At 37.8% G+C, this 15,293-nt stretch overlaps 1 protein-coding gene across 1 annotated transcript; it reads left to right on the top strand.

The window, feature by feature from the left end:
* Positions 1-275: 275 nt before the first annotated feature.
* On the top strand, positions 276-3,535 carry QUA3 (S-adenosyl-L-methionine-dependent methyltransferases superfamily protein). Its single transcript, XM_079042378.1, has 7 exons — positions 276-884; positions 1,448-1,651; positions 1,747-1,957; positions 2,051-2,312; positions 2,404-2,778; positions 2,866-2,961; positions 3,045-3,535. Exons 1-7 carry the CDS (start codon positions 450-452, stop codon positions 3,265-3,267), a joined length of 1,806 nt encoding a protein of 601 aa, XP_078898504.1. The 5' UTR covers positions 276-449; the 3' UTR covers positions 3,268-3,535.
* The last annotated feature ends 11,758 nt before the right edge of the window (positions 3,536-15,293 follow it).

Genomic DNA, 15,293 nt, shown 5'->3' with positions numbered 1-15,293 from the left:
TTTGGTAAATTTAACATTTTCTGTTTTTCTTCGATCAACATTAGTTTTTCTCTTCACCAATAGAAATCATTACTTGAAATTATAAATTAAGCTTTAATCACTGTTCTTGAAACTTTTGTACGTATTTAAACATTTAATTGTATAATTAAACATTTATTAGATAATTAATCACGTCAAAGTTCAAAAAATAAATCAAATTAAATATTAAATTTGGTGTGAGATTTTATCATTAAAAAAAGTGATTAGTATTTACATTTATTTCCCTAGATCACATGAAGATGAAAATATGGACATTTGCTTAAGAAACGCTTCTCCTTCTTCCTCTCTCCCTTTCTGTCCCCTTTCACACTCGCTTCACACACTAAATCTACTCACAAATCTATGATCAGATCTTGATTCTATACTTCCCAATCTTCAATTTCTGCTTTATCACAATCCTCTCAAAATCAATGGGGCATATCAATCTCACTTCACCCAAGCAACGCAACATTCCCACCCGAAAATGGCAACTTCTCGACTTCGTATCCATGGTCTTCTTCGCCGTCGTAATCCTCTTCTTTCTCCTCATATTCACCCCTCTCGGTGACTCCCTTGCCGCCTCTGGTAGCCAAGCTTTGATCCGTTCCAACACCGCCGATCCAAAGCAACGCCACCGACTCATTGCTCTGGTTGAAGCCGGTAAACATCCGCAAATTGAATCATGCCCTGCCGACACTGTGGATTACATGCCCTGTGAAGATCCGACCAGGAACAGTCAGCTTAGCAGGGAGATGAATTTCTACCGGGAAAGGCATTGTCCGTCGCCGGATGAGACGTCGTTGTGCTTGATCCCTGCGCCTCAAGGTTATCATGTCCCGATTCAATGGCCTGAGAGCTTACACAAGGTGAATTTAGTTAGCATATCTACGATTTCTGCTTATCTGATTCTAATTAGGGTTGCTGTAGCATCATATTAGAGATTTTCTAGTATCTCAGATTTGAACATCAGAGTTAGCAAATTCACTAAGATAGTTTTGTCAAACTGTTGCCTGAGTAGCTACATTTTCTGTTCTTATCCTGAACATGTATATATACCAGTAGTCATAAGATGCCACACATCGTCTATGAATATCTAATAAGTTAGGGTTTTGATATAGATTTGATCATGTTAAGAGATGCATACATTGTCTGAATGAGTTATCGTGGACAATGAAGTGCCAGAATGAAAAAGGAGCAATGTTTGAATGAATCCTTGTAACCATAGTGTGATGCAAAACTATTGCATAATAATTTGATCATGCTTTCATGTCCCATTTGATATGATCTTTTGAAAAGTTCTTTGTTCCTCTTTGTCTTCTCAAGCTGCATTGGAGAGCACATGTTGTGGTTTTGTGGAGTAGTTTCATATAGTTCAAATTTGTACATATACATGACCTATAATAAAGAACCCTTTATCTTTCTTGTGCAGATTTGGCATGAAAACATGCCATATAACAAAATAGCAGACAGGAAAGGCCATCAAGGATGGATGAAAAAAGATGGTCCATACTTCATCTTTCCAGGTGGTGGCACTATGTTTCCAGATGGAGCCACACAATACATTGCAAAACTCAAACAATACATTCCTATTTCTGGTGGGGTCCTAAGAACAGCTCTTGATATGGGATGTGGGGTAAGAACCAACAACTAAAAAACCTTGTATCATCTCTTTCCTTCTGTCACCAAAACCCTTCAAGTTTTGATCAAAAAAACCATTTTTTTTTTCAGGTTGCTAGTTTTGGAGGTCACCTACTAGAAGAAGGCATCTTGACACTCTCTTTTGCTCCAAGAGATTCACACAAATCACAAATACAATTTGCTTTAGAAAGAGGAATTCCCGCATTTGTTTTGATGCTTGGCACTCGTAGACTCCCTTTTCCTGCAGCTTCATTTGACTTAATGCACTGCTCTCGTTGTTTGATCCCTTTCACTGCATATAGTGAGTCTACTTTTACCTTTTTATAATATTTCCCATATCATGTACTTGAATACTTGTACTTTTTACTAAAAGAAACAACATTTTATTTCACAGATGCAACATATTTTATGGAGGTTGACCGCTTACTACGCCCTGGTGGGTACCTAGTCATCTCTGGCCCACCTGTCCAGTGGCCCAAACAAGATAAAGAATGGGCTGATCTTCAAGCAGTTGCTAGAGCATTATGCTATGAGTTAATTGTTGTAGATGGGAATACTGTTATCTGGAAAAAACCCATTGGTGATTCATGTCTACAGAATCAAAATGAATTAGGACTTGAATCTTGTGATGAGTCTGATGACCCAAGTTCTGCATGGTAATCTTGTTATTAACTTGAAACTTTTTGCCCTTTCTTGAAAGCTTGAACAATGTGTTGAAACTTGAAACAATGTATTTTTTTAATGCAGGTATGTGAAGCTGAAAAAATGTGTGAGTCAAACGACTGTTATAAGAGAAGAAATTGCTGTTGGGACAATTCCAAAGTGGCCACAAAGGCTAAAACAAGCTCCATCAAGGGCTACTTTGATTAAAAATGGATATGATATATTTGAAGCTGATACACGAAGATGGGAAAGGAGGATTTTTTATTATAAAAACTCATTAAACCTAAAAATTGGGACTCCTGCAGTGCGAAATGTGATGGATATGAACGCGTTTTTTGGAGGGTTTGCTGCTGGATTGACTTCTGATCCTTTGTGGGTGATGAATGTTGTTGCAGATAAAAAGCCTTCAACTTTAGGTGTGATTTATGATCGAGGCCTAATTGGTGTTTATCATGATTGGTAAGTTGTTGTTTTTTAGTTTTGGATAAAATGATTATTGTAGTTTATCTTTTGATTAAAACTATTATTTTCTTGTAATGTCATCAGGTGTGAACCTTTTTCAAGTTACCCTAGAACTTATGACTTCATCCATGTGGTTGCCATTGAATCCCTCATTAAAGATCCTGTTACTGGAAAGCACAGGTAACTTGAAATTCATTATTTATTTATTTATTTATTTATTTATTTATCAATCTAGTTGTTATGGATGATGGTTTTTGATGCAGATGTAATCTTGTGGATGTAATGGTGGAAATGGACCGATTACTACGACCCCAAGGAAGCGTTGTAATCCGTGATTCCCCGGAATTGCTCACAAAAATCAATAGAATTGCTGATTCCGTAAGATGGAAATCAACTATCCATAATAAAGAACCGGAATCACAAGGAAGAGACAGAATCTTGGTGGCTACAAAACCTCTTTGGACATTAACTTCATCTTCACATTGACACGTATTTTGTGAGATATTATAGGTATTATTAATTCTCTTTAAAATTCAATCTTCTTTTTTTTATATGCTTCAATTCACAACCTTTTTTCTTGTTTTTTTTGTTTGGTAATAGTGTTATATGTTAGAAACGAGAAGAAAATGTATGAAAAAATGGCTAGTGGTAAATGGTAATGTCTGTTTAGATAATTTATAAAGTTAGTGTATTTGTTTGTGATACGTTATATGTAACAAAATACTTAAGTAGGAAATAAGTATAAGTTTATCCACATTGCTCCTTAATCATGTCTTGTGGGACCCATGTCATGAAATCGTAATCATCTTGTGATTTCATTTTTTTTTTATTATGGTAAACTTTTTTTATGTATAAAATGTGGAAATGATGCTAATTGCTAAATTAGTGTAACAAAACATGTGGATACTTATATGGTGTCTAAATGTTAACATGGGTCTGCTTTTAATATCACATTGGGTTACTTGTCATGTTTGCATATGTTCATATGCTGCCTTTTTCTTTATATGGTTTATGTAATCTTTTAGGTTTTTCACAAAAAAAAAAAAAGATGATAATACTTCAGATTCATGGCCTTTAATTATACTCATCTAAAGAGTCGGACTCAAATATCAAATATCAATACATGAAATGTTTATGTTATAAAAAGTTTCGATTAGGTATGTAGTACTACAATAATATGTATTTTTTATTTTTCAAACAAAGTTTGTATTTTTTTACAACATGTTTTAAGTGTGTGTACGTATATCCTAGTTTCCGTGTACGTCTATCTCATGACTTTGGATCCATATAGATTTTATTACTTTAAGAAGTTGCATGCATGTCAAATGCCAATAATGCTAATGAAGAAAATAAAACCAAAGGCTTTTAATGGAAAGATATCTATTTAACTCTTTAATTTTTGAAAAAAGGACCAAGAATATCGTAATATTTTTGGTTATTTTAAATGATATTGATTGGAAAATTGGTTGTTTTCTTAGATTTCTTTAATAGAAAGAATAATTTGATAAAATTTATTGATACGATCTTAAATTACTTATTCAGTTTTTTTCAGTTCGGTTTCATATATATATATATATATATATATATATATATATATATATATATATATATATATATATATATATACATACTAAAAATACGATAGTCAAATGAAAATAATTTCCGACACGAAGCCATTTCGTCCATGTTTTCTTGAATTGCTAAATTTGAATATGCTGATGTATTTAAAAACTAGCATCTTTTAGCCCATTACTTAAATTATTGTGTATGTCCATTTGATCATGTCTGAAATAAATTATTTCGTAAATTATTTCGTCTTTACGAAATCGTTATAACTTATACCCAATATAGAATCGATACATATACATAAGTTTTAATTGTTAATCATCCATCATTCCATCTAATGAACACTGCAACAACTCTTTTTGCATAATTTCATAGGATCATGAGACCATCATCATCATACTTTTCTCCTTTTTTTTTGGAATAGTTTCGTAAATATCATATTAAAATATCCTATTTGTACAACCTAATTTTTAAATATCATATTTATCCTTAATAAAATTTTTAAATATCATATTTGTCTAAATTCTTATTTTTAATATTTTATAATGCTTTTAAATTCTTCTTTTTATATATTGGCTATTATATCCCTTTGTAGTTGTGCGAATACAGTTTAACATCGAACCTTCATCTTTCTTTGGGCGAACAAGGTTTTATGACGTTTTTACTGACCCACTTTTGTGGGAAAAACTGATATCGTAAAAACCATCTTCTAGAAACTGGTCGTTTGGTATATTGATTTATGATATTGCAAGTATGCAGTCTATGCATGTAAATTCGCATGATGCGTGATTTTTTATTAAACTTTTGATTACAAAGATTTTTAGGTCGGTGATAGTTAAGATGTATTTGTTGGATAAAATTGAAATTTTTAGGTCGATTATTTAATTATTAATAGATTTTTCCAAAGGCCAATACAATGACTGTTGTTGAATAAATTTTAGGTCATAAGCAAAAAAGAAAAACAAGCCATGGTGAAGACAAAGAAGGCCAAAGATATGTTGAAAACAATTGCTACATTTCGCGCACGATGAATCCTCCGGCACAGTGGAATATATTTTATTCCGATGAGAGTAATTTAGAAACAATAATTTATAAAATATAGAAAACTAAAGTATAAGAACTTAATATTTGTATGTTTGTTTGGGTAAATATGATATTACGAAAGTTTGTAAAGGATATAAACGATATTTTAAATTTATATTGGATGGGTATAATAGTCAATATGTAAAAATAAGATTTAAAATCGTTACAAAATGTTTATATATGTTAAAAAAAATTAAATTTGGGTAAATATGACATTTTGAAAGTTAATGAAGGATAAATATGATATTCTGAAATTAAACTAAACTGGACAAATATGATATTTTGATGTTTAAGAAAGATATACACAAAATTCTCTTTTTCTAAAAAAATATTTATTGTTTAGTAATACATAGGTAATTGTATTTCATATTGCATGAATCTTTCATAAACACATTATATATGTATGGTAAATGATATATTTAACATTTTACAATGGGTAGTGATCTGTACACAACAATTTTTTGCCATATACAACAATTTATGCTTTATGGAGTTGTACAATACAAACATATATAAAACACAAATTATTGTGTATGACTAAAAACTGTTGTTTTTACAATCATTTTGCTCAAGGAGGATATGTTGGAGATGTTCCCTAATCTTGTGGCTATTGTCTCGGTAAAAAAGTGTTGGACATAGGTCCTAGTTTTAAAAGATATGGTGATGATTATAGTCTCTTCCCATTAAAACATTTCATTCTTAGTTTTCGGTAGAAGGTTTTGAAGAACGAGGAGTTAATGAAGGAATCATGGGATGAAACGATGAAGGAAAAATGGGAGAGAGAAATAAATGTTAGCTTTTAAAAAGTTACAACCTTTAGGGCGTGTTCGACATAGAACGTTTGGGAGCTTCTACCTTTTAACGTTTGACAAAGCGCTCCATTTTAAACAAAACACATCGTTTGACACTACAAGTCTCTAGCGTTCAGTTTAAACAAAACGCTCCAAATCCAAAATCTACTTCATATAACGTTTAACAAAACGCTATTAGTTACCCGCTACCCGTTACCAGCTACTCACTACTCGCTACTAGCTAGTTTTGCCGAACAAGCCCTTAGGCTAAGCAGAGTGGTACCAATGGCAACCACTTCACCTAGCTCCACATTATATTGTTATGCTCTTTCCATGTTTAAAGGAGTGGTATGTGGTGTGTTGGAGAGAGAGAGAGATGTAACACCCCGTTTATAAAATAAATCAATAAATGTATAGAAGCCCTAAAATGAATAATAATTGAGCAAGGCGTTAGTTTCAAGGAGTTAAAAGTCATCATTACAGAAGTCAGGGTGCGTTTGGTAATTAATGGACTTAAATTGAAAAGTTTTGAAGGCTTAGGGGTTTATTGGTAATTTAGGGATCTATTATGAAAGAAATTTATGGGATCATGGTTTCAAAGGTAAGTTTTGGATTCAGTTTATAAAGATTTCTGAGGGCAGGGTCTGTTTGGTATGTTTTGGATGTAATTTGAAAAGATTCCATGGGGAGGGTCCAAAACTGTAATTATGGGAAAGTTGTTATTTGCAGGCGGGTATAAAACCCTTGTGAAACTCTAACCCTACGGACCATTTATACAGCCGCCATAATCGGAAGCCCTCCGTCAGCCACCCTCACCTCACCTCCCTTTCCAGCCATCGTAACCTCTTAGCCGCCGTAAATCCGGAAACCGCCGAAGTCGACCACCATGCCCGTTTTCCGGTCAGCTGTGACCGCCATACGAGCCATTGCCGCCTTGATGTTGCCTTTTTCCGGCGGGTGGTGAGGCCGAGAATCGTCGCCGGACATTAAGCACGGCAGTGCCGCCGCCACCGTCCCTCCGTCCCTCCGTATCTTCTTATTCTTCTCCTTCTGCCTTCTTGCATCGTGAAGGACTCGATGTTCCGCCATCGGGTGGATGTTGTTGCTATGGTGGTCGTAAACCACCGCTATCGTCGTCGCTGGTGCTGTTGACGAGGCCAAGGGTGCTGTAGACGACGCCATGTCGGTATGCTGCCACCCTCGGACGTGTTCCTCCGTCCCTTTTGCCAAGCCACCGCCGCCGCCGCTGCAACTGTTTCATTGGGTTTTTTGTTGCGCCGCCGGTTGCTGCCACCTCTCGCTGCCACCATCCACCGTGGGAGGTGGCTGTGTGCGTGTTTTACTTCGTGTTTAGGTTTGTGTAGTTGTATTTCCATTAGCAATATGTGTGTTTGGGTGTTGTGTTTAGCCGGAGTTCACAGAAAAGGCCACCATCACCACCGTGAGGTGGTGGCTGCCGCCAAGCGCCACCACCGGCCACCACGGTGTGGCTGTGTGTGTGTTAGTTAGTGTGTGTGTGTGTTAGTGAGGGTGTGTGTGTGTGTTATTTTGGATTAAAGCTTTGTAACTGTAATTAGCATTGAGTAATGAAAAAGATAATAATAACCACCACCGTAAGGTGATGGCCGCCGCCGTGAGCCGCCATTGACCACCACTACCCGAGGTGGTAGTGGATGGTGCCCCACCAATAAACCCTAATGGACTTAGCAAAACCCTAATGGGCTTAAAGATTAATTTTGGGCCTATTGGGCCATGGTTGGGTGGAAACCCTAATTAGGGTTTAGAAAACCCTAATTGTGAGTAATTAGGCCTTAGACTTATTTGGACCCACTTTTGGGCCTTGGGGATTGGATTGTGTATTAAGCCCAACTACACCATATGATTTATCTAGTAGAGAGATGGACTTAATGGATTAAGTCCTTAATGGGTTAAGTGAGAAACACTTAACCCTAATTGTCATTTTATGTGAAACCCTAGTTTCACTTGGACCTTGAGTTGGGCTTTCTATTGGGATTTGATGAATGGGATGATAATGGGCCATCCAAGAACAAGCAATTGGGATAGAATAATTTAATGGGCCTAGGGTAAGACCCATGTGAGGGTTTGGGCCCAATTTGGAAAATTGGGCCATAGAAAGGCCATAGTTTGGGCCTTGATGATTATGAGATGTTGGACCATGAGAATGTCAAGTGTTGGACCAAGAATGAATGATTAGGCCTTAAGACAAGACCATGTGGAGGTTGGGCCCAATTTAGAAAATTGGGCCATAGTTGGGCCTCGGTCAATTATTGGACTTTTGGGCCTTTAGATTGGGCCTTGGGATTGAGTCAAGCTAAGATAGGGATAAAGTAGTCTTTTACCCAAGTATGGACTTATGGTTATGAGTTGGATCCCAATTATTAATTGGGTGTTATTTTGATATTGACAGATCGGGAATCTGTCATCCAGCAGCTATGGTTTGGTCAGCGGGACTTCAGCAGTGTGAGGTGAGTCCTCTTCCAGTAGGAACGGGTCTAAGGCACCAAGGCCGGCCCGTTTAAGTAGTTGTAGTATATCGGGGTAAGCCCGATGCAGTTTATATGTTTTTCGGACTTCAGTCCGATGCCGGGGCGGTCCCGAGAAGTAGCTAAGTATGCTTTATGTCTTTGTGATTCATGCATGTATATGTGTTATGTGTTATGTGTCCCGGGCTTCGGTCTGATGTCGGGCAAGCCCGATGCAGTATATGCGATTATGTTATATGTTATGTGTTAAGTGTTCCGGGGTAAGACCGATGTCGGGGCAAGCCCGATGTATGTTAGTTATTTTGCCATGCATTATATGATCTGGGCAAGCCTGATGTATGTTAGTTTATATGTTATGACTATATGTTCCGGGCTTCGGTCCGATACCGGGGAAAGCCCGATGCAGATCATGTGATTATGTTATGTGTTTCCGATATGTGTTATGCTGTGTATGTGCCGGGGTAAGCCCGATGACGGGGTGAGCCCGATGCCCGATGCGGTCGGATGCCGGGGTGAGCCCGATGTCGGGCAGGAGTCCGATGCCGGGTAAGCCAATGCTGGGATTCGTCCCGATGCAGTTGGGAGTAGTCCCAGAGTTATATTATGTGTTTATGTTATATACATTGTTGATATGTTTATATGTGTACCAGATTACGGTCTGATGCCGGGCAGGTCCCGATGCAGTGGGCTAGGCCCAAGTTATGAGATTATGTGTACGGTATTTGGTAGTATGGGGAGACTCACTAAGCTTCGTGCTTACAGTTTTCAGTTTTGGTTTCAGGTACTTCAGTTTTCAAAATAGGAGCTCGGGAAGATTGCAGTGCACACACCATTTGTTTAGCTTGGGATGTTTATACTCTGATATATTTTGACATGAGACTTGATACATGACTTATGATTTTTATGTGAAGAACTTATTTATGGTTTTTATTATTAAATTAAAACGAAATTTTTAGACTGTATTTGTGGATGTTTCAAGTTGGTATCTGAGCGTTGGTTTGAGGGATTCGGGCACACTTTCGGGTGTGTCTGAACTCAAACTAAGGAATTGGTATACAATTTTTCAAAAGGAAAATCAATTTTTGTAAGAAGGATTTTGAGGAAAGAAAAGTGTTTTAGAAAAAGCGAAACAAATTTTTAGAAAGAAAAGAACTTTGAAAAGAGAAAAGGGTGTGGTGCATGCAATCAGCCGAGCTCAAGTAAGTACTCCCAAATTACCCATACAAGTTCATGTTATGATATGGTTAACAACTTTATGAGAACTGCATGCTAGATTAGGACTAAGGATCTAGGAAGGATTCCTTATGTGCGCTTTATGAGAACTGCATGCTAGTTTAGGGCTAAGGATCTAAGAAGGATGCCTTATGTGCCTGTTATATGTGTACCAGCTTATTGAGAACTGCATGCTAGTACAGATTAGTCAGTATGATAGCTAGAGTAGTATATGCTTGATTATGTGTACTCAATGCTCAAATGCTGCTTGCTTTGTACTTTTAGGAGTTCTAGCTCTATTTCGCAGCTCTTGTTTGAGTCCAACCATTATAAAGTAGGATCTCTCATTCGAAGAATTATCTAGTCTGAGTAATATGTAACAGTATTTGTGAGCTAGTTAGGGGAAGAAAGCAGGGACTTCTTATGCAGCTGATGGTAGAGAGTGGGTTGGTGATTACCCAGGGCAAGCCTAGGATGAGATTAGCATGAGATCAACAGTAGTAGTAGAAGGGACTTGGTGGAGTCGAGGCAGTACTTGAGGAAAGTACGGATAGATGTAAAAGGTAGTATGGGCCCGTACTACTGAAAGTAGAGGATCCGTACTCGAATCAAGGAAGGCTGAGATAAGACCAGGGATCTGGTAGTGTGTGAGATCCCTCGAGTTTTGATGAGTATTGTGATGTTAGTGATGGTATATTACTGAGTATAGTGACGCTACGTGGTAGACCAGATGGTAGTTCTGGTGTCGACAAGGGATCAGGCTCGGACTCTGTAGTCGGGCAGCTCGATAATCAGATGAGGGAGTTCATTCCATATGAGATTACGCGCAGTATCATTGACCAGACTCTTGTGATCCTCAGTATGATCAAGGAGGGTATTATAGATATTTGTGATGAGAGGCCGAGTGCAATCTGCACTGAGATAGCAGTCATGATAGGGACCCATATGTTGATGTTCGGGAATTCAGAGTTTGTGAGGCTTCAGACTGTCATGGGATGACTTTTAGACCAGATTTTGGGCAGAGGGTGCCCAGGCGATTGAGGCGCAGCAGTTGGCGCAAGAGTTGTTAGACCTCCACCAGACGACTGAGACTGTGGAAGAGATCACTGCCAAGTCTCGGGAAAGAGCTTATATGGTGCCACAGTATGCATCAGATGAGGAAATGAAGAAGGTAAATTATCAGAACATACTGTAGAATGATAGCAGGGAGATCGTGAGTATCTCGGGGTGCAAGACCCTGAATGATATGACTTCTAGAGCTTGAGAACGGGATATGGACTTGGAGCACATTGGTAAGAGGGAACCAGATCATTTGCTTATATTGAAGGGACTCGAGAGGAGACCCTAGATTTAGGATTAGCTTTCGAGAGACCAGCAGGACCAGATTCGGTGCAGCACTTGCAGAAAACTGCACAAGGGAGCCTTTTGTTCCAAGGGTTCAGTAAGTGTAACCCTGAGTTATCCTCGGTTTGTGTCAGAATTATATTTTCAAGAGATGTCATATGCCAATTGCATACCGAGAAGCATTAGCGAATAGTGATAGAGCAATTCCCCAAATTACGGGATTGGGAGAGTACAGCGTCATCTTGGTTTATTCCAAGACTGAGGAGTAGCACGAGAAGCACCTGAGGGAGGTGCTAGATGTTGGATTAGTGTCTAAGCCCGTAACTATATTTGGTAAGTACTTGACCCGGTTCTGCATGGTCCTTTTGGGTTGCCTTCACCATAGCAACTTGACAGGGTGATTTATAAAGAGAGAAGAAATATTATTATATTAATATATTATGAGAATGATATATTAAAGGAATAATAATATTATTTGATTAATATTAGTCATAGATTAATTAAGAATTAAATGACTAAAAGAGATTAATTGAATAAAAGGGCTTAAACTGTCAAATGTGTGATAGTTGAGTTTTGGGCTATGAATCCTTATAGATCTAAGGGTGGCCGAATTTAGGGTTATGGACACCTTGAATTCGTCCAAGCCTTAATCTAGAAGGATCCTTGGATTGCTTAGGGCCTAAGTTATTCAATTAGGGTTAAGGATGTAACCCTAGTAGCTCATGGTATAAATAGACCCTATGGGTTGGGGAAATCGGCCAACCTTGCTTCCTTGGGAACCCTAGAGCCGATTTCCTCACCTCTCTCCTCTCTCCAAATCATCCTCTTGCTAGTTGGTGTTTGTAAGCCATTAGAGGAGTGACAATTGTGACTCTAAGCTCCAAGAACAAGAAGATTCAAACAAGCAACTTAAGGTATTCTTCTAGATCTGATTTCATAATGTTATGACTCAATTGTTTACACTAGATCTAGCATTATAAGCCTTGGAAACATTGCATGTTCAATTAGAGAAACCTAGATCCAAGCATTAGGGTTTGCATGTGCACATAGGAAAGTTCTTATGGCTCAAACCCATCAGTGGTATCAGAGCTTAGATTGATTTCTATTGAATTGATGCTTTGTTTGATTGTTCTTGCATTGAAAATTCGTTTTTTTTGCCTTCTGACTGACAGACTCGGCGAGTCCCATTGTGGAACTTGGCGAGTCGTATGAACTCGGCGAGTCCAAGCGTCTGTCAGAGTAGATTTCGGGATTTCTTGCTGTTTTGCTTGAGGATACTTGCCTTAATTGTTTTGGGTCAATTAAATCCGAATTTTATCATATATTTGAATATATCCTTGTCAAAACAAAAGATTATTACCATTTGATTAAATAATAATTTCCTTATATGATAATAATTGATTATTTGAATTGATTGGTAAATTGTCTTGCAAGTAATATTGACTAGGTCAAATCTAGATAATCATTAAATTAATTAGTTAACTTATATTATTTGCTATTTGATCCTTTATGTTTTGAAAAGTTCAAAACTTGTCCTCAAGTTTTTGAAATTTAAGTTTTGTGATTAAAAGTTTAATTTGAATAATTTAAATTTCAAACCTTAGAATTTTACAAGTTTTAAAATGCAACCCTATACTTATAATATTATAAGATTTATATATATATATATATATATATATATATATATATATGTATAACTTAAATGCTAGTCTTACCGTTAGTAGGCCTCATTCACGAAGCCAATCTATAAGGGGGGTATAAGGTTATGGCCTATAAAATGGCCGTTTAATGGGTGTCCATTCTCACCCACCGCTTCCTTGATTGGTGGAGGGTCGTTAACCGAACGGGTAGGATCGGGAAAACCTTTCCTCATTAAAAGTATAATGAATCTATATAAAGTACCTAAATGTTTTTACAAAATTCTCAATCTTAGTTACTTTAGGCAAAAGTGAATTGATGCAATTCCATGAAATTACACTTTGTACCCTTGCTAAGACGTTAATGGAGCGCGTGTGGTTAACCGGCACATTAATTGGGTTCTAAGCAAAGGTGGCAAAGGGTGACTCATTGTTTGTTATAGTTCGATGGAGCGTGTGTGGTTAACCAACACATCGAATAGGTAACTGTAACAATGAGGGCACCATGTACATTTGCATGGTTATTCACACCCACTTTGTAATCCTCGGCATCCCAGTCACAGACGAGAGGGGCATATCGAGATTTAAACATGCCATTGAAAAGTTTAATGTATCTCAAAAGATCTAGGAGTTTTTCAATACATTTAAAACCTAATTTCCTTTTCGTTTTTCATGGTGGAGAATTAGTGAATCAACATTCACTTGCCTTCAAATTATTTACTTATTAGATTACGACATCCCTCTTCTAATTTGTGAATAATGTTGTTGGTTCCTAGCCCTAATTTTTCATTTGGGTGATTAATTTGGGAAATTCATTTCTAATCAAAATTTGTTCCTTTTTCCTTTTCAGATGTCGAACGCAAACAACAACGCTTCTGGGTCAAACTCCTCTGGTTCATTCTCACTCATGAACTTGTGTGGGAAAGTGATCTTCGATGGGACCAATTTCAGTAATTGGATCCGCAACATTTGCATGGTCACTCGCTACGAGGACAAAGAATATGTCTTCGACGAGAAGCTTAAGGAGATTGATATCGAAACTGCTACTGCCGATGAGATCGCGGCCTACGAGGCCCACAAGTGTGATGCCACGAAAGTCCATTGCATCATGCTCGCGACTATGACTGCTGAACTTAAAAAGTCCTATGAGGACAAGTACCCCTATGAGATGCATCAGGATCTGCTGGAACGCTACCACCAGAGCGCCAGGCAAGAGAGGTATGAGATCATCACTTCGATGATCACTACCAAAATGGGAAATGGAGAGTCTCTTACTGCCCATCTGCAAAAGATGCAGAGATATGTTGATCGCCTGCTGAAATTGAATGTGAACTTCGATGAAGAGCTAGCAATTGACATTATCCTTCACTCATTGCCTTCCTTCTATAGCCAGTTCCGCATGACCTACCACATGAATAAGGAAGAGGTCTCCTTGAGCAACCTCAAGGATAAATCTGTTGCATCACCTCCCACTCCAGCTGCTGCCCCTGTCTTGGCAATTGGGCAAGGGAAGGGTAAGAAGAGGAAGGCCTCCTCAAGGAGCCACCACAAGGGAAAGTCCTAAGATGGCACCTCTTCTAGTAGAACCAAAGTTGGTTCTGCTAAACCCAACTCAAACCCTAAGGAGGCAGAGTGCCACCACTGCCACAAGATAGGGCATTGGAAAAGAAGTTGCCCAGAATATCTGCAAGCCATCAAGGATGGGAAGATCAAGCCATCTTTCGCAGGTATTTACACAATTAAATATAACAGTTTGTCACATGCTACTTCTTGGGTTCTTGATACAGGATGTGGTTTTCACATATGTTCTGATTTATAGGGACTAAAAAGAAATAGGGATGTGGAGCGTGGAAGGATGAATCTGATCATGGGAAACAGAAGATCGTCGCCTATGACCAAGATTGGAGTTTATTCCTTAGTGCTTAGTAATGGTCTAGATTTAAATTTGAATAATTGTTGTTATTCGCCAGATATGGCTAGAAACATCATTTCATTTCATGGTTTATATAAACAAGGTTTTAGATATTCATTTGATAATGAAAAGGGTTCTATTTATGCTTATTTTAATAATGTTTTATATTTTGAAGCATTACCTTGTAATGGAATATATGAAACTGTGATGGTTATAGACAACTTAGGAAATGATGTGTTGTGTGTGGATTCTTCCAATAGTATGGATAAAGCATGCTTGTGGCATTGTCGTCTTGGACATGTCAACAAGAAACGCATATCCCAACTCCAAAAGGATGGAGTGTTGGAGTCATTCGACCTTAGGGACAATGACGTGTGCGAGTCTTGTTTACTTGGAAAGATGACCAAGTCACCCTTCACTGGCACTTGTGCAAGGGGTGAGGGTTTATTGGATCTCATACATA

The sequence above is a fragment of the Lactuca virosa genome, chromosome 4 (genome assembly GCF_052849685.1).
Source record: "Lactuca virosa cultivar CGN04683 chromosome 4, Lactuca_virosa_CGN04683_v6, whole genome shotgun sequence".
In the NCBI taxonomy this organism is placed as follows: Eukaryota; Viridiplantae; Streptophyta; class Magnoliopsida; order Asterales; family Asteraceae; genus Lactuca; species Lactuca virosa.
Note: the sequence above shows the minus strand (reverse complement) of the source record. Positions and strands in the feature narration are given on the sequence as shown.

Excerpts from the sequence above, each read along its gene's own strand:
- QUA3 (XM_079042378.1), top strand. The coding sequence starts at position 450 with ATGGGGCATATCAATCTCACTTCACCCAAGCAACGCAACATTCCCACC. Across the intron at positions 1,958-2,050 it reads GATCCCTTTCACTGCATATA|ATGCAACATATTTTATGGAG; the intron begins GTGAGTCTACTT and ends TTTATTTCACAG. Across the intron at positions 2,962-3,044 it reads CCTGTTACTGGAAAGCACAG|ATGTAATCTTGTGGATGTAA; the intron begins GTAACTTGAAAT and ends TTTTTGATGCAG.